The sequence below is a fragment of the Tetrahymena thermophila genome, assembly GCF_000189635.1.
Source record: "Tetrahymena thermophila SB210 genomic scaffold scf_8254194, whole genome shotgun sequence".
Lineage (NCBI taxonomy): Eukaryota > Ciliophora > Oligohymenophorea > Hymenostomatida > Tetrahymenidae > Tetrahymena > Tetrahymena thermophila.
In genome coordinates this window covers 60894-79875 of record NW_002476088.1, presented here as the reverse complement: position 1 = coordinate 79875, position 18982 = coordinate 60894, and the positions used below count along the sequence as shown (strand labels likewise).

The following is an 18982-nucleotide window of genomic DNA, read 5'->3' as shown; positions in this document are numbered from 1 at the left end:
AGCACATAATTATTGATTTTAATTTTTCAAACTGTTTTAAAAATAACTAGAAATTTTTTTTGAATTGAGAGCTAAGTTTTTAATTATTGAACTGATTTAATAAGAATTAAATAAAAAGTTTATCACAATAACAATAAGCACATCAAAAATTGAATAGACCTTTATCTTGTTAAGAAATATATAGAAAATTTGTATAATGAATTAAGAGGTAATAAGTAACCAGGGTTAAGGCATATAGGCATCCCCACCTTAAAACTTACTATTCTCAAATAAAATAATTTTAGAAAGCAATGCTCATAAAGAATAGGAGTAAAGTTAACATCAATAAATGCAACTCTATTAATTGTAGAAAAATTCTTCAGATTTGACAAAAAGCTTTGCCTAAAATTAAAATTTACACTAACGATAAATGAAATTTTCAGCTTCATGCAAAAATTAATTAAATTAAGCAATTAGAATAAGTAGTGAAAGTGATGAAGATGAAGAGGATGATTTAAATTTTTAGAATAACAATTACTTTTAGAGAAGATTTCTACCTGCTAGGAGTAGTGATATATTATAAACTGTTTTTAAGGTAGAAGACAAAGAAAAATAAAACACCACTCAATCATAGAAATTTTTACTTGCATAAAACTATGAGTGGTCACAATAATACAGCTAAAATGAGCAAAGATTATTGCAAACCTATTAAAACAACATAAACATCTTTAATTAGAACCGTAATCCTTCTATAAGTGTGTTGTTTGAAAACGAAGTAATAAATTCAAGAATTACAGAAAGTAGAAGTAATCACAATAAATCTTAAAATACTCCAAAAAGTGTTTTCAAAAATTTTTAAGACTGTGATTTTGGAGTTATGAGTGTAGAAATAGCAAACAAAAACAAGTACAGAGATTTCCATAAATTAGAAAGGTAATTAAATTTTAACAATAAAATACTTAACGATAAAACTAACTCATTTCACTTCAAAAGAAGTTAAGAAAGCAGATTGTAGAATTATAACATCAACCAATAAAATATTACTTAAAATACTCAAAAGTAAGAATAAACTCCTAAAAAAATAGCTCAAAATTTAGTAAAGAGCTAGTCTTCTTTGAATTTATCACCTCAAGTAAATTCACATTTAGAAGAAAACAATTAATTTTGTAATTTAAACTAAGCCATATTCAGTAGCATAAAAAATACAAAGTCTAATATTCATTAAGATAATCCTTAGAAGATGCAACAATTTTCCAGTCCTCAATATTAAAAATAAATTTCATACATTTAGGGAATAAGAAAAATGAGCATGGAATATTTAAAGAAGACCTAAGAAAAGAGTATATAAAAGATCTTAGAAAATAACTTTGCTGATAATTAATAAAATATTGAATAGATAAATAAGAAGGACCATTAGGATATTAATGATGATCTTTAATAAAGTATTGAACTTTAAGATTAAAAATGTATTAATTTGTAAAATATCTCTTCATAAACATAATGCCAATCAATTAACTAAATTAGCAAGTAAACCTATTAAAACTATTTTAATGTCTCATAAGCTAAAAGCAATAAGCAATAAGGAATTTAACATCCTTAAAAATATATTTAAAATTATTAACAATAGCAATAAGCATTATAATTTTACCATCAGTAATACAATAAAGTTAATCTCAACAAAATGCTAAGTAAAAAAGTAGATGAATAAAATAGACATTAATTCATAATGCAATATGAAACTATCATGAATTAATTTTATGGCAAAAAGGAATAGAAGGGTAGCAGCTTATAACCTGCTGTTCAAAAATAAATAATTGATTCTTAAAATTAAAATTAAAAATAAGATTTAAAGCATACTAATTTATTAGAAACGAATTAACAAATATAACAATAAGCCAATTAAAAATCTGTTCGCATCTAAAATTTTCAATAATAAGACATAGTTTTACCCTAAAACAATCATGATAAATTAAATTTATAAAAGAATTTTAATCAACTAATTTATTAAAGTAGCTAAAATCCTTTGGAGTAGGCTAAAGACTGTGGTAAAACCCCAAAAATTAAACCTAAACTTATTCGAAATGAATTATTTGACTTATCCCTGAACAGTGATTTTAGTCTACAAAGCTAGAAATCTCTGGTTTCGTCTGTAAAGAATAGCAAAAGCAAAAATATAAGAACGATTTTTTCTGTAATTAAAACTAACTCATCAAAAGGAGATAAGAAAATTGAGTACTATAATTTGTAATAAATTTTCAAACAAAACTAAACGATGAAATAAAACAAGAGTCAAGGATTGCTGATTACTTAAAATAAAAACGAAACAGATAGCTTCAATAATAATTTTGATAGCAATAATATTTTGGTGGATGACTAGTTTTTGTAAGAGAATCAGTTAAAGTCTACATAAAATAAGCTTTATAAAAATTAGTATCATTCAAATTCTATAAACAATAATAGTAAAAAAATAAAATAAATGGATAAATTATCAGTAACACAATCAAATTTAGGTGCCAAGTAAAGCTAATGTTGCTAAACAGACATGGAATCTGCACAAGAAAAATATCTTCTAAATTCACCAGGGCGTAACTAAAATTTAACTGATAGATCTCCAAATTAAGTAATTACCTAATAAAGATTATATACAGAAAATCAAAGCAAATCTAATAATTTATCTGAAATGATTATCAATTCTACATTTATGAATGGTTCGAATTTCACAGTTATAAATTTGTAAAGCAAAAAGGATTAAAAATCTCAACTTAATGAAGACAGCAATTTACTTAACCATTTAGAAAATAGATTCAATAGAAAATAAAGCTTTTTGCAATCAAATCTTAAACTGATTACTTCGTAGACTTCTTATAGTCCTAGTAATGCTAATATTATATCTAAATTTTCAAATAATAAAATAAATAGTAAATTAAATCAAAGTCAGAAAAATAATATAAATTACTAAATCAAAGAAAGTTTATCTTAAAATAATATGATTTCGCAAGCAAACAAAAATCATATTAACTTATCTCCTAAAAACCAATCTTAAGAAGATTTGTAAAAAAATTAAAAAAATTTTAGTTAAAAGTTTTTAAGTAATGGAGATAAAAACAAAAATAATAGCTTATACTTAAATAAATTTTCTTAAATTTTAAATTCTATAAATGCAAATGCAGAATCATAAGCTAAAAATGTTTACATAGAAAATGTTTTAGATTAAAAATAGTAATAAAACTAGTAATAGCAATTAAATAAACGTTAAGTAAAAGAACTTTAACTCAGTTTACTTTCTAAGACTGAGTAATAGCTCTAACATTCATGAAATTATATAAAATTACATTAAACAACATTTTATAGTAATATTCAATATTATATATAAACAAACATATTTTATTTTAACTTCAAATTTAAAAAATTTTGTAGAACATTTTATTTTTTATTTATTTCAGTTTTCGTTTTCATAGTATTATAATAACAGTAAAGTCAAAACCTATTTAAATAATTCTAAATATTAGTGAAATTAATAATAGATCTAACATTTATGAAATAATATAAAATTGCATTAAACAAAATTTAATAGTAATATTTATTATTTTATAAATACATATTTGATTTTAACTTCAAATTTAAAAAATTTTGTAGAACATTTTATTTTTTATTTATTTCAGTTTTCCTTTTCATAGTATTATAATAACAGTATTGTTAAAACCTATTTATATAATTGTAAATATTAGAGAAATTAAAACACACCTAACAAAGGTATAAAAATTTTTATATTAGTTTTAAATTTTTTATTTGAAGAAATGAGGATTATTTTTATAATAACAAAAGAAAATTAAATAATGATATATATTATCACTAACTTGATTCTTTGATTAATTGATAAGATCATTTTTTTTGTAAATAAAATGAAATAACAACATTATTGAATAAATTTATTAATAAGTAAAATTACTCTTGAAAGATTTTTGAAAAAAATGAAATTATAAATTTCTTAAAAAGAAAAAATAACTAAATAATAGATTGATTTTGATAAATATTTACATACAGATATTTTTATTAGTGTTAGATTTAATAATTTATTAATTGGTTGATGTTTTGGAATTAATTAAGTTTTATCAGGAAAATTTCAAAGTACTTCTGGTGCTTAGAGTAGAGTAAATGATTTATTATTTATTTTTTATTAAATGTTAATTTACTATTTTTGTTATGACATTATATTTCAATTTAGAGAGTATTTTTAACATAATTTTTTTTAGAGTTCCCTTATATTATTTTGTTTCTTTTTTTGTGTAATATGTTTCTTTTAAACCTGTACAAAGGTAAGTACGTAGGTAGATAGTTTCTCTTTTATAATCAGTTTGCTTAAAGTTTTGTAGGATTGTCTTATGCACTTTAAATGCTCACATCTTATTAAATTCCACTTAAATGGTCTTATCTTTCTTCCTTGACTTCTTATTACTCTATTTAATTCGTCTTTTGTTCACCTATTTCGGTTTAAGATTATTATTATGGAGTTATTCCAACTTATGTGGCATCATCTTAAATGCTATTCTCACTATTATATTTAGCAAACTGACTCTTTTTTCTATCATTTAATCTTGTAAAGGCTTATCTAGGGCTTTCGTTTTCGTTGTTGACTTGTGAATTTTCGTCTGAAGAAGGAAATCCGAATTTTTTTATGACTTCTTATGCTATTTTACTTTTATTTGTCAACTCCCCTGTATATTAAATGTCCCTTGAAGAGATCCCGTCATGAATTATAATAGAATTAGAATTTTAATTTGATTCTTCATTCTCTTCTTCTATGTTCGTAAACTCTCTTTGGATTATTCTACTTTAATGTCTAGGGAAATTTCTAAGGAGTGGAAATATTTTTTTTTGTTAAAGAGAAGCGATGTCTATAGGGCTTTCATTAATTGATCTAATCTGTACTTAGCTTTAACCCATTATAGATCCGTTTTCTTCTCCTGGTTATTCCTATATAGTTTAATTGCTTCTAACCATTTTGGAGAAAAAATGAGGCTTTAAGGTAGATTAATCGTCTTACTCTTCTTCCGTTTCTTCTGTTGCATTTCTCTTGTATGTATCTGGAGAAATAAATTGTTATTACACCTTTAGACTCAGATTCCTAGATACTCTTCTGTTTACCTAAGGGATTTCAGAGTCACTCTTTATTTTAAAACCTTAGAAGCTTAATGAGCTTTTGTGTGGAGAATTTGATTTATTAAGTGAATTATCATCTTCATAGCTTAGCTTTTACTAAATAAATAAATTGCTATTATTAAAAGTCTCAGCGATAGTCTATCTATTTGATATTTTTGTTGATATTTAATCATAGTTTTAAATTTATGGCATGTAATAGCTCCCATCTAACTATTAAAAGCTTGTAGAGTTGACACTATTATTACTTTATTAGTGTTTCAAAATCTTTTTAGGAGTATTTTTGATTTGGTTGTTATTTTATTCTTATTAAGTATCAGTTCTTTTAATATTTTCTATATTGTCATTTTTCAGAACAATTTCCAAATTTTAATCAAATTAGTTAATAGATACGTTATTATTGCTTGTATTAAGCACCTGATGATTATTGTGAGGATTGCTATTAATATTTGAAGGTAAAGTGCTACTAGCAGGTAGTTACGCGTTTTTTAATTTAATACTTCTATTACTTCCGAAGTATTTTTAGCTCGAGACAAGCAACTCACTTTAATTTGCTAAAGATGGAGGACTGCTTAACAAATTTAAGGAAACTTAGGGTATCACTCCATCTGTTTATTTTAAAGCAGGTATTTTAAGCTGAGATTCGCTTTTTGCTACAGTGCCTATAAATAATTTACTTTACTATAGCTTACTGTTGCTGAATTCGCTTGTCCTCTTAAAAGAACTTCTATTTAAAATCTATGGTGTTGATACATTATTTTAAGCTATCTCGCTTTAATTGATGGGAACTTTCACCTTTTAATTTTCTATTTAAATATAAAAAAATAATTAGAGATTTAAGATATTTGTATGGTAAATATTATTATCAAAGTTTTTTTATTTTTGAGTAATGAATGTAAATAAATTATATGGTTAATAATAAGGGATATTTATTTATTTATTCTATTTATCAATGTGTTCCATTCAAATTCTTTTTTCAATATAAGCAAAATTTAAGTCATAAAGAAATTAAAATTTAATAGAACTAAAATTTAACTGTAATGATACAGTTTATTTATTTCAATTACACTTGATTTTGTAATGTTTTCATTATTATTTATGGCGTTATATCTTATTGCTTGTTTCATAGTATTTTTCTTCTAGTAAATATCTTTTGCTATGAAAAGAGGTTTTAATTAAATATTCAAAGTAAGGTTTTCTTTAAAATAATAATATAGTATTTATGGTCTATTTTAGCTTAGTTTCTTTTAATTAAGCTTAATTTTCTCCATTAATTTTAATTCAGCCAATATTAATAATTTTTTTAATTTTATTTAAATCTTAGTTGCAAAATTATAATAAAGTTTTGAGTGATTACAATGTTTTTCATGATTTGAATCATTCAGCAGATTAGATTATTTAATTTTCACTTATTCCTCATCTTCTTCAGCAACCTTTAACTTTTATTTTTCTAAGTCAACATCTACTGGTGCTTCTTATAATTTAGCTTCTTGCAATTTAATATAGAATACTTTCAGATAACTTACAACAGGTTCAAACACATCAATTAAAAGAAAAAATATTTGTAAAAATACAATAAACACTGTAGCGAATGCGACTATCCATCCTCTGCTAATCCTTGATTATTCATTTTCTTACTCATTTTAGTAGCTTTAGATGACCATATATTCACATACGAGGACGAATTCAGTGATTATTATTTTATAATTACTTCTTCTTTTTGTGAAAGGCATTTAGAAAATGACAACGAAAATAATAGATACATTACAGATATTAAGTAAAGCAATTTGAAGGTTCGCATTAAACTGAAAGAATACCTTACAATATTAAAAGGGAAAAAATTAACTTGCAATAAGCAAAGAATAGATTGTAATAAATGATATTTAATCAATATGTAATATTATTTATTATAGTTGACTTTGTTTTTTTATAAAAAATAAAGAATTTCTCAAAAAGATAAAAGAAAAGCAGAGTTTATTATTTAACCATTTATAAATTTTATAAATGATTCTAATTAAAAAATTAATTGATTGAATAGATCTTAAATTTGATTTCTATGATTTCTAATTGTTTTTTCTTATTAAAGGTAATGATATAAAATCTAAATTTATATAATGTAAGCTAATTACCACAATGCAAGCATAGAAGCTTCTTCTAAGGAGTAAAAAGAAGTGGAAAAAAATTGTCTTCTTAGAACCATTTTTTTCAGGTTTTTTTAAATCCTGCCACGCAATCCCATTTTTTTGTGTAAACGTTTTATCTAGAGAATTGTCAAGAACTTTTGCCATGTTTTTAGAAATAAGTCTGTACATTCCGAGAGGCATTAGCATTCCAAATAGTATGCTGATGAAAGAGAGAATATAGGAAATTATTTCAGAAAAAGAATTTGCACTCCAAGTAAATATTTATATTAGTGCAGCAAAGAGAATCTAAGCATATAAAAAGTAAGCCAAAGAGAAAAATAATCTCCATTTTACTTTCTTTTCAAGATAAAACTAGAGTGAGCTTTTGAATCTTTGATTTTTAATCAAATTGAATGAAGACAATAGCTAAATAATTGAAAAAATTATGAGAAAGACTATGATAAAGACAACTAGATTTCCTGCATTTAAAAGAAACAATGATTTGATACCTATTTAAATTAAATTTGTATTAAGATTATAAATTGATAAATCTGGATTCAATTAAAATTCATAAATTTATTTCTTTTCTTAATTCAAAGTTTTTCAGTAAAATTAAAAACAAATTTGCTGGAAATTCTAAATCACGCTTTAAATTAAATGTTATTTTCTTCATAAAGAAACAAATAAAGTTTATGTTATTGATATTTTTTAACTGTTCCCTTAATTAAAAAGTTAATTTTAATAAAGTATTTGGAAAAGATAATAAAGAATATAGGTAGGTAGTATTTTTATATTTTCTTCTTATTTTTATTAAAGTAATTTAAGAATGCGTATCTCTCACCTATTTTATATATATTTTTTTGGGTAGATTCTTAATTTCATAGTTATAATTTTTCTATTACTTCTCTAGTTTGATCAAAATAATATATTCTTTAACTTATAAAATTATGAATATCACAATCTTCTCCTTTCTCAAAAATTTAATTTTATTTACTAATGTAACTTTACAAAAAACATTTTTCAATGATATTAATAGTAATTACTAGAGCTTAATTAATAAAGCTGATCTTTTTTTCTTAATTTCAAGTACTTTTTTTAGAATTTGAAAATAATTATTATTACCTAAATCTTAGAATCGTTAGAAGTAAGGTTACTGCTATTGAATAGTAGAATTTGAAATAATTTATTTAAATATTTCAGTCAAACCTTGAAGATGAAAAATTGAACAACCATCAAAAAGAACTTGTTCCACATTTTGAGGGAATTTTACATTTATAAAAGTAGATAAATATAAAATCTATCCAATATCTGTAGAATAGAACAACCAGTTGAATTTATCAAATCCGAATGTCAAAATTGCCGTTGAAACTACTATAGTAGTGGCGAATCCTTGTGTAATTTTTTTCACTGTTGAAATCATATTTATATCTGATATTGGGTAATTGTAATAGCTTGGCATTATTGATTGTACAGATTGTTATTATAAAGCCATGCCATTCTAATCTTTGACTTACTTTAATATAGTTATAGTCATCAATTATCCATAATAAGTTGAAAAATTCATTTAATCAAAATTTATATAGAATGTCTAATATTAGTTATCAATTTAACTCACAGTATAGTTATATAATTGGCTATCAACTTAGTCTATTTATATACTTATATCCGAATTAAGAATTCCAGATGTAAGGGGTCGATTGAATTGTATTTAAATAATAGGTTTGATCATTGGCTAATTAAAGCTTTATGTATTTAAAATATATTTTAAAGGACTTATATCTTAACAAGAGTTTACTCCAGGTTCACAAATGTCAGTCAATACAGTAAAATTTTTTAAACCCCACATATTAACTAGCTCGCTATTACTATCAATTGTGTATACACTGATATTAATTGTATTTGAACTGTGAGGTACAGTTACTTTTAAAGCTTGCATATGGTCCTAAATTCCATTCAAGACTACATCACATTAATTAACATCTAAAATATCTGCGCCATAATACTCCCAAGTGTAAACAATTTATCCATCTATTATCATTACAAATTATTATCCAACACTCCATCCATCAATTTAAACAAATGCAGCCTCTATTGTAACTTTAGTATGTGGTTTCGAAATTTATATTAGCCTTTATAATCCATTTGAGCTTGAAAAAGGACCCAAAATGCTTCCAAATTGTCCGCATTTACCAACACAATCTGGATAAAATATAATAGATTTGCTAGGTATTTAAAAAAGAGTCCATTTATTTTCATAAAGATTATCTGTTGTAAAGTCGTAGCAGTCACCATAATTTGACTCAGACAATATAACTTCTTATTGATCTATTATTATTTTAAAAAAATATATTTATCAAATCATTGAATGTATGTATATATGTATGTATCTCCTTTGCTAATTATATTATTAGATGGGTTATACAAAAATAAGTAAAATTCATACAGTCAGTTCAAATTAGCTAATAATATTTTTTAAATTAAAATAACGCTGACAAAATGTGTTAAAAAAATATTTTATTTAAATACATACTTTGAAGTGATCTGTTAGAAAGAAACTAAGCACTTAAAATCTGATGGTTTATAGCAAGAATAATAAATATCTGATGAAAAAAAGACTTCATTAAAATCATAGAAATGTTATCTTAAATATATTTTTTACTTTTTTTACAGAAATTAATTAATCGATCGAAAAGATTTCTAATTAATTTTTTTATTTAATAGTTTCTAATTAATTACCTTCAATTTATTAAATAATGGATTTTTACAATTTTTACTCAAATAATTTCTATTTTTTAATGATCTATAAATTGAAATATTAAAAGAAGCAAAATGCAAGCGTTAATTATAACCATGTCTTTAAAATATTCTGGTAAATAAAGATTGCCTTAACATTCTCTCATTCTCGAATAAGCATAAGGTATAAATAAATCTGCTAAATTATTAATATAAAATTCTCATAATTTAAGGTTTTAAAATTATATTTTGTACATCAAATTATTTATTATTTTAAACCTCTAAAGTCATTTTGCTTAACAAAAAACTAAATCTTATTAAGTCATTCTAACTAACTCAGTAAATTTAATTAGTTAAATAATTTAGAGCTTTACACATTTCAAGCTTGTTCGAGGTAAAATTAAATTATAAAAACTAGTAAATTATTGATTTTTTGATGCTAATTTGTAATTTGCTTAAAAATTTATTTTTTTGTTATTTTTCTTTGAAAGGTGATAACATACAAACACTATTTATATTTGAATCAAATTTATTGTCTAAAAAGAGTTATTTATTTTGAAATTGCAAAAATTTTGTGAATCTATTCTTATTTTAATTGCTATTACCAAAATTGAATTTCTTCAGCTAGTTTTTACTAAATTTAGAGATATCCCAAGTAAAAAAGGAAGCATAGAACTTATTTAAATAAAAAAGAATTAAATTTATTTTTAGTAAATTTTTATTTATAGAAGATATATGTTGTTGAATGTAACTTTAAGAAATTATTCAAAATTTTTATGAATGAAATAATATTTTAAATACCTTTGCGTCTTTCAATTTAATTACTTATTTTTATAAAAAATAAATTTGAAAAAGAAAATCTTACTGATTTCTAAAATATTTATTGTTACAAACATAAATAATAATCAAAAAAACAGTAATTTTTTCATCTAATTTACTTTTCAAAATACAAAATTAATACTACTAAAAATGTAATTTTTTTGTAAAACTAAAATGCGTAATTTCAGCTGAAATATCTTTTCATAGATATTTGAGTTGTAATTGACTAGTTTATCTTATAAGCAAAAAAAGGCATAGAATAACTTTCACATTAAAATAAGATAAATAAACAGATTCCATATTTTTTTCTTTAAAAATGTATTTTGACTAACATAACTTAATTTAATTTTTATCTCTAGTAAATTTTCTGAATTAAGTGATCAAATTTCTAATAATCTTAACTAATAATGAATGAAAATGAACAAACTTTTAAACAAATCAAAAGTTTCAAAACATATAAATAAATAAATAAATAATTAAACTAATGTTAACTATATTAAACTTAATTCACTAATTAGTGGAGTTTAATGAGCAAATTATATATATATATAATAAATATTATTTCTGTTGAAAAACATTCTTTTGTTTACTTACAGTGTTTTGTTTGACATATTCAAATAAATAATAAAAATAGACAAATGTATTTTTGTTATTTTATTTAAATTTCACGAAAACAAAAAGCTGTTCAAAATTTTTTTCTTTTTTTCAAATAGACATAAAAGAGTATCTTATAGAACAATTTAAAAGTTAAATCAAATTAATTTATTTAACTTTTATGTTTTTTATTATGCGATAATTAATTTTATAAGTTATTATTTTTAATGTTTGACAATTCAGAAAAGAACTATATTTTAGCTGAAACTCTATTAATTTAGCTTTTACATAAATTTATGAAATTCAAGTAAATTAACAATCAAATAAATATATATATAATAAACATATTTTAAAATATAATATTAATTCAGATATTATAAATTTATTTTAAATTACAGTTAGAATAAACAATTTAAATTAGTTTTTAATTACCAAATTTATTGTCATTACTACAGCAGATTCTCTGGGATCTTATCTGAAAAAAATTATATTTAATCCTACTTGCAGTAAGGACATATTGTTTTTTCTTTTAGCCAGTCATCGATGCATTTAGGATGGAATTTGTGCATGCAACCTAAAATCTTAGCTTGATCATTTATTTACCATTCATCTAAACAGATAGAGCATATTTCATTATCCTCTACTTCTTTAACAATAATAACTGGAAATTCTCTTAGTTGCTCTTCTGATAATTTTCTAGGCTAAGTAAATTACTAAAGAAGACGAATAGTTGCTACCCATTAAGCTAACTCTTCTAGCCTAGAAATGTTATTTGAACCAGATAAACTTCCCAAGCTGCTGTTCATTTAATTTACAAGGTTGCTCAATCCCTCTAATAAATTTCTTTAGTTTACATTATTAGGATTTATAGGTAAAGTAACTCTAAAGGTTCTAGTCGTCCCTCCATTTTATGCTGGTTAGTTTTAGTTATTTGGCCTGTTTGAATTATTTTAATTTGATTACTCAATTAATCTCTGAACAAAAGAGCCTGGAGGTCTTTGGCTAGGATTTTCTGATCTACCATTATATACCATATCAAAATTTATTCCTAGTCTCTATGCTAAAGTTTAGCTTGGACCGTTATTATTACTATTGCTATTTTAATTTGGAGCTTCATTATTAGCTCTATTTCTAAAATTAAGCAAATAAACATTGTTCGAATTTGAGTTATTTCTTACAGGAGGCACACTGCTTGATGCATAAGTTCTTCCTCTATCTCTATTTCTATCTTGTTCATCTTTTTTCTCTTCTTCACTATCAGAATCACTGCTACTTGAAGACTCGTTTCTATTCCTAATCAAACGATTAAGTCTTGATAGACGGTTATTTCCGTTTGTTTTTTATTCTTCTTCATCACTTTCAAGGTTCGAATCTTCGCTTGAAAGATCACTCATGTCTCTTCCATTATTTCTCCTATAATCATCTCTTATAATTTAACGAACTTAATGATTGGCCCTAGCCATTCTATCTTCGAATGCCTATCTAGCTAAAATTTATTATTCTTGTTATCTTCTTTGCTAGCTGAGCTACTCGAGATCCCTTTACATCTCCTATTTTAATTATGGAATAAATATTTAAATCCGTAATAATATCTGAACATAAACTAAAATTTTAAAATATTTTATATTAATGTTAAAATTTATATGCCTCGACTGCAGATTCTTATCTGTTGTTTGTATCAGTATTAGAAGGGGAAAATGGATTAAGTCTTGTATTGCGTGCTTGGGTAGCTGTTGATGACGAAATATTTGTATTTATAACATTTCCTGATAAATTTTCGGCTCTGTTTAGAGCATTATTGGTTTGGCTTAAAATAGAATTTATAGATTGTAATGCATTTTGTGTTTCTCTAAGCCATTAACTATCTGGCCCATTCAGTCTCTAAGTTCCAGAAACTTGATTATTTTAGCTTAGAGTAGGATTGCTATCTGTATTAATAGTTTATCTGACCTAACGTGGTTAAGTATTCACAGTATTCTGATTATTATCTCTTTAGGGATTATTACCTCTTAAGCTATTCAGCTAAGAAGCCAGTGAATTATTGCTTAAAGGATTAGAAAGCTGCTGTGTCCTTTACTATGATGATTACATTTAACTATTTTATTGTGTCTGTTGTGTATTATTTTCAGAATTATTTTAGGAATAAGTATTTTGTATATTAGAAGAACCAAATATTCTATTTTCTTATTGAGGATTTCTGAGATTAGAATTTGTGTTGGTGTTAATTTATTCATTATTTGATTATTATTAAGAGGCCTGAGTAAAAATATTATTGTTGTTTTAAGATATTTAATTTGAGTGTTAATTTTATGTATTAGCTGATACATTTGTTGCAGTATTTGTTGATGTTAACCTCCTATTTACAATATTTGATTATTCTGTAGTTCTGAAATTATTTAGATTGCTAGAAGAGGGTATTTGGCTGTTGCTTGAACTCACATTATTTTAGTTACTGTTTCCATTAAGTTATGATAGAGATGGTATTGAATCAGTTAGATCGTTAAGGTTATTGCGCTCATTTTAGCCTATCATATTCTAGTTTGTTGATTCTTTATATTTCCTTATTGGATTTGTGGGGGATTATAAATTATTTTAAGCATTTGGGTATGTGGATTTCTAAACACCTAAATTATTTGTAGCTGTATTTGATGAAGCTGTATTTTTGTTTTGTTGCTATAGTTAACTTTATTAATTTGAATTCTAACTAGAATTATTTGTCAAAGAGCTTTTATTTTGGATAATATTGTTATTTGTTTTTCTTATCATAAATGAGGGTTTTTACTCACTTTTAATATTGCTTTATTGCTACCCTGAAGGTTTTGTATTTTTCTAAAGACTACTTTGATTATTTGAAATAATGCTTGTCCTTTAAGTAATATCATTATTTTATTTCATCAGTGTTTATTATCTTTCGATGATGACTCTATTATTAGATTAAACTACTTAACCTTAGTTTTCTTAATTTTAGTTATTCTTTTCAGTAATTCTGCTGTAGTTTTTATTTATAACATTAGTTGCAGTCGAGTTTTAATTTTATGATGCATTTTAAACTTGTCTGTTTGCAGAAGGGACATACTTTTACTGTGCTTAAGTAGTGATTCTAATATTCCTTTTAAAGACACAAAATTAATTAATTTTTAAAATCATAAAATAACTATCTCTAAAGAAATCAGAAATGAAATCAGAAATTGATTTAAACTTACCTGTTGTTAGTTATTTGAGGCTCGTCAGATGTCTTTTAAGCTAGCAAAATTCTTCTTTGCTGCTGTTATTGCTAACTAGGTGTAGACCTTCTTTAAATAGTTTAATTATTATTAAGCATTGTGATTTACAAGTTTTTACAAATTATCTAAATAGGAATGATACAAGTAATTATTAATATTCTTAATAATACTTAGCTAAAAACCAAGCTAATTTGATTATAATGTGAAGAAATTTATAATATTACGAACATAAATAGATGATATGGATTTAATTAAAATAATTAATTCAAATAAAAACTAATAATGTTTAAAATCTATCATTTACTCATTCATTTATTTTCTAAATTATGTAAAATTTAAATATATTGATAAAATCATTTTAAAGTTAAATAAGTTAGTCCAAAAGACAAAGCAATTTTCCTTTATAAATTCCAATAAATTCTTTTATTTCTTTATGTAAAAGCGAAAAATCCAAAGAAATTTTCTGGAAGTAAATTGTTAATTTAATCAAAGGTATTGAAATCTATTCAGCAAAATTGTATTTGTAATAGCATTAATTTTTTACTTTTGTGAATTAAATTTTAAACTCTTTTCTAAAAAATTATTATTACTAATTAAATGTTTATTTGATCAGCCAACACTCACTAATTCAAGTTAAAAAAACAAATAAACCATTATCAATTTTATATTATTATTTACTCTTTTTAGTTATTATATTCTAATCTGTTGGTTAAATATTCTATTTAGATTAAAATACTTTTGAATTCAGTAAAAAATATTGCAGAGCTCTTTATAAATCATCTTTTTAAATCATTTGATGAGATTAATATTTTATTTTTTTTAAATATGAAAGTTAAATGAAATTTGAAAATAAAATAAATCTATCGAAATTTAGGTATATTAATTTGGAGAATCTAAAATTTATGGGAAGCTTTATAAAATAAAAAAACTCATATTATATTCATTATCATCTTTTTTCTGCACAAATTTTCCATAGCAGATATAGACAAATTCTACTCTAATTGTTAAGACAATAAGAGTTTTTACATAAAAATTAAAAATAATTATTAACCTTAAAAATACTTAGCTATTATTTAATTAAAACATATTTTAACAAATAATTAAATTAATCACGTAAAAGAAATATATTAATGCTATTTTTTTAAAGTTATTATTTCTATTATTTTGATAATTTAAAAAGAAGTTTGATGTTATTTTGCTTCAATTTTGGTTAATTATTATTTTCTAAATTTGATTGAACTTTATTAATGAAAAGCCCTTAAAATTTATAGAAAGAAATATTAGAATAATAGTTCATGTAGACAGACAAGATAATTCTGATTAAGAATATCAGAAAGAAATTAATAATACGATTCTGAAGGAGTTATTGATAATATAGATCAAAAGCCTCTCTTTTTAAAATTCTTCTATTAAAGTTAAAGAAATTCTTATTTGCTTGGTGCAAACTGGCTTTAATTTAAGGATAAACACTTTTAAATTATTACAAAAATTATATTCAGAATAGAATTTTTAAATATAGAAAAGAAGTGAAATCAAAAAAAAAAGCTTAATGAATTCGAGTAAAAAAATCAGTATAAAATTTTAAGATAAGCTAATTAAATTGGAAGAAAGCGTGAAGACGTTTGAAGATCTGAAAAAAGTCATCAAACTAAAGTTTGATTCTCTTCCAGATAAGATTAGAATTTATTATGTGGATTCTGATAATGATGAAATTACTATAAGTTGTGATGAAGACTTGCAATCATTTTAATCTGAAGAAAAGGATATTGTGATTAATATTAAACCCTACTCAGATTCAGATGCCACAGATAATGAAGATTTTGACGATGAAGAAGCTGAAGAGGAAGAAGAAGATGAAGAAAGCTCATGTTGTGATTCGGATTCTGGAGAAGAAAGGGCTAAAGTTGCTTAATAAAAAAGTTTAAACTAAAATGATAATAAAATTGAAATTAGCAAATCATTAGATAAAGCATAAGAGAATATGGTGTAAGATGGTGGAAACTCTTAAAAAAGAGAATAAATCTAAAATGATTAAGATGTGAAAGATGATGAAGCAATTAACAATTCTTCATTTAATGATGAATTCAGTGATGACGATGAAGTTGAAGAAGCCGAAGAACAAAAAAACTAAGACAAATCCTAAAATGGTGTTGACTAGGGTTCTTCAAGAAGTTAGACAAGATTAGAAAACGATTAATCTGTTTAATGTAACTTTGATTCAAAGAATATTGAAACTTAAGATTAATAAAATTAAGCTGGAGTCACTTTAAAAGATTAAGAATAGTAGATTTATACTGTGCATTGCGATAAATCTTATTAGGCACAGATTAATTAAAGTGATGCCTAAGATTAAACTCTTTCTGCGGTTTGTGTAGATAATTCAACATAAATTCAAGTAGAGTCTAAAGATACATAGTCTCAAGCAAATGTGGAATTAATAGATAACTCCTTTTAAACTGTCAGAGTTGATTTATAAGACAAAAAAACTCAAGCAAAGATAGATTAATGTGATAATTAAATTCAAGCTGACTTGATTAATATGGAAGATTTCTAACAATAAGCTTGCTCTAATCAAAACAAAAGCTTATCTAGCTAGCCAGAAATTCAAGTTGAATCCCTTAAACAAGAGCAACACAACTAAAAATCTGAAATTTAATCTTTTATGCCTTACCTTGAAAGAATCAAATAGTTAGAAGAAAACTAAGCATAATTACTGAAGGTTTTGGAGAAATAATCATAGTAGTTTGAATCTTAGATCTAAAATTTACAATAAAATTTGATAAATGAAAATGTTGAAGAGAAAATCAAGTAATTTGTAGATAATAGAGTCAATGAATTACTACCAGAATACTCAAGAGCTAACTGGGAAAACTTCCGTCGTTAAGAAAAGATATCTCGCTTCGACAGAATATTCCAAGAATTAATACCTAAATTTAATAACCTTGCATTAATCACTGATTCCAACTTGTTAAACACTTCATATGATGAATTAACAACCACCCTAATTCAAAAATTAGAAATTGCTAGAGACATGTAACTGAAAGAATTAATTTAAAGCTAAGTAAACCAAAAAAATCATAGTTCTAATATCAGCGATGAAATGATTGCTAAGTCGTAAATTAAGTAACAATAAATAAATATTGAAGAAGACATTGAAGAAGAGAGCAAAGAAATATCTAATCCCAGCAATCAAAAGAAATAATAAGATGAAAAAGTCGATTCTAGTAAATTGGTAATGGTGAAGAAGGATTCTAGGTACGAAGATGATTGTGTAGTTGAAGAGCGCTTGAAATAATAATAAGAGAAAATCCGTAAAGAAAAATAGCTAGAAGAAGAAAATATTAAAAAGATTCTGAAGGAGAAAGAAAATTAAGCCTTGCAGCTTAATTAAGAAATAATACAAAATCTTCATAAAGACTATCCTGAAGAAATAGTAAATAAAGCTAAACAAATAGCTTCATTAACTTAAGAAAACCCAAATATCTATCTCCAATACGTATTAGATTATAAAAATTTAACTGTAAATGATTTAATAGATTAGATTTATACTACTAACGTGATGGAGAGATACTAAGAAAAATGAAATTTGTTATACAATTATTATCCTAATAAAAATTCAATCAATCAATAAATAAATAAATAAATAAATATAAAAACTAATAAAGCAAATTTAAAATTTAAAGGTTTTGCTCTTTGGACTAAGATTTGGATTTATAATTATAATTATATTATAATAAACAATTGCACAATATAATTTATGTTACTTACTAATTATATGACTTATATTTTCAGTTCAAATTTAAAAATTTCAACTCAACTCTAATTCATTTTTTTAAAAGCTTGATAAAATTTATTTTTTTTATAATTTTTAAAAGCAAAACTCTCTATTCTTCTCATTTTAAAAAATTTTTAAACAAAACTAGCAAAACAATTTTAAACAACAACAACAACAAAAAAAACATTAAATAATATGAAAATTTGTATTATTTATTGCTAAACCATGCATTTAAAGCATAAATAAAATTACTAAATTCATTTATTAATTTATAAATATAAATAAGTTATTAAAATAAATAATTTAAAAAATTTAAATCTTTTGAGTTTTTATCAAAATTAAATTTAGGCTCTTATCAAATTTAAAATTAATTTGAATGTAAAATATGAATTAACTAAAATTAATTTAACTTAATTTTCATTTTTTTGTGGATTTGTAAAAAATAATCTAATCAAGTAAAATTACAACAAACAATAATTGAAAGTAACTACAATGATTTAAAATTAAATCATCAAACAAATATTATTATGTAAGTTATAAAATTACTAAATGCGTTTTTTAATACCTTATTTAACTAT

The 18982-nt window shown here is 23.5% G+C and overlaps 4 protein-coding genes across 4 annotated transcripts; 2 read left to right on the top strand and 2 right to left on the bottom strand. All coding sequences in view use genetic code 6, as the record gives it.

The window, feature by feature from the left end:
• Positions 1-196: 196 nt before the first annotated feature.
• TTHERM_01020750 (hypothetical protein) lies at positions 197-3295 on the top strand (the record flags this gene model as incomplete). Its single annotated transcript, XM_001025552.2, has 1 exon — positions 197-3295. One exon carries the CDS (start codon positions 197-199, stop codon positions 3293-3295), a length of 3099 nt encoding a protein of 1032 aa, XP_001025552.2.
• Positions 3296-4329: 1034 nt separating this feature from the next.
• On the bottom strand, positions 4330-9955 carry TTHERM_01020740 (transmembrane protein, putative; the record flags this gene model as incomplete). The annotated part of the gene is made up of 5 exons (XM_001025551.2): positions 9790-9955; positions 8382-9584; positions 7266-7768; positions 6494-6953; positions 4330-5942 (listed from the first exon to the last, which is right to left on the bottom strand). The coding sequence occupies exons 1-5, from the start codon at positions 9887-9889 to the stop codon at positions 4330-4332; spliced, it is 3879 nt and encodes a 1292-aa protein (XP_001025551.2). The 5' UTR covers positions 9890-9955.
• A 1893-nt stretch (positions 9956-11848) lies between these two features.
• Positions 11849-14847, bottom strand: TTHERM_01020730 (zinc finger, C3HC4 type (RING finger) protein; the record flags this gene model as incomplete). Its single annotated transcript, XM_001025550.2, has 3 exons — positions 14609-14847; positions 13053-14514; positions 11849-12955 (listed from the first exon to the last, which is right to left on the bottom strand). Exons 1-3 carry the CDS (start codon positions 14725-14727, stop codon positions 11849-11851), a joined length of 2688 nt encoding a protein of 895 aa, XP_001025550.2. The 5' UTR covers positions 14728-14847.
• A 1256-nt stretch (positions 14848-16103) lies between these two features.
• Positions 16104-18212, top strand: TTHERM_01020720 (PB1 domain protein; the record flags this gene model as incomplete). The annotated part of the gene is made up of 1 exon (XM_001025549.3): positions 16104-18212. Exon 1 carries the CDS (start codon positions 16179-16181, stop codon positions 18210-18212), a length of 2034 nt encoding a protein of 677 aa, XP_001025549.1. The 5' UTR covers positions 16104-16178.
• Positions 18213-18982: the final 770 nt, after the last annotated feature.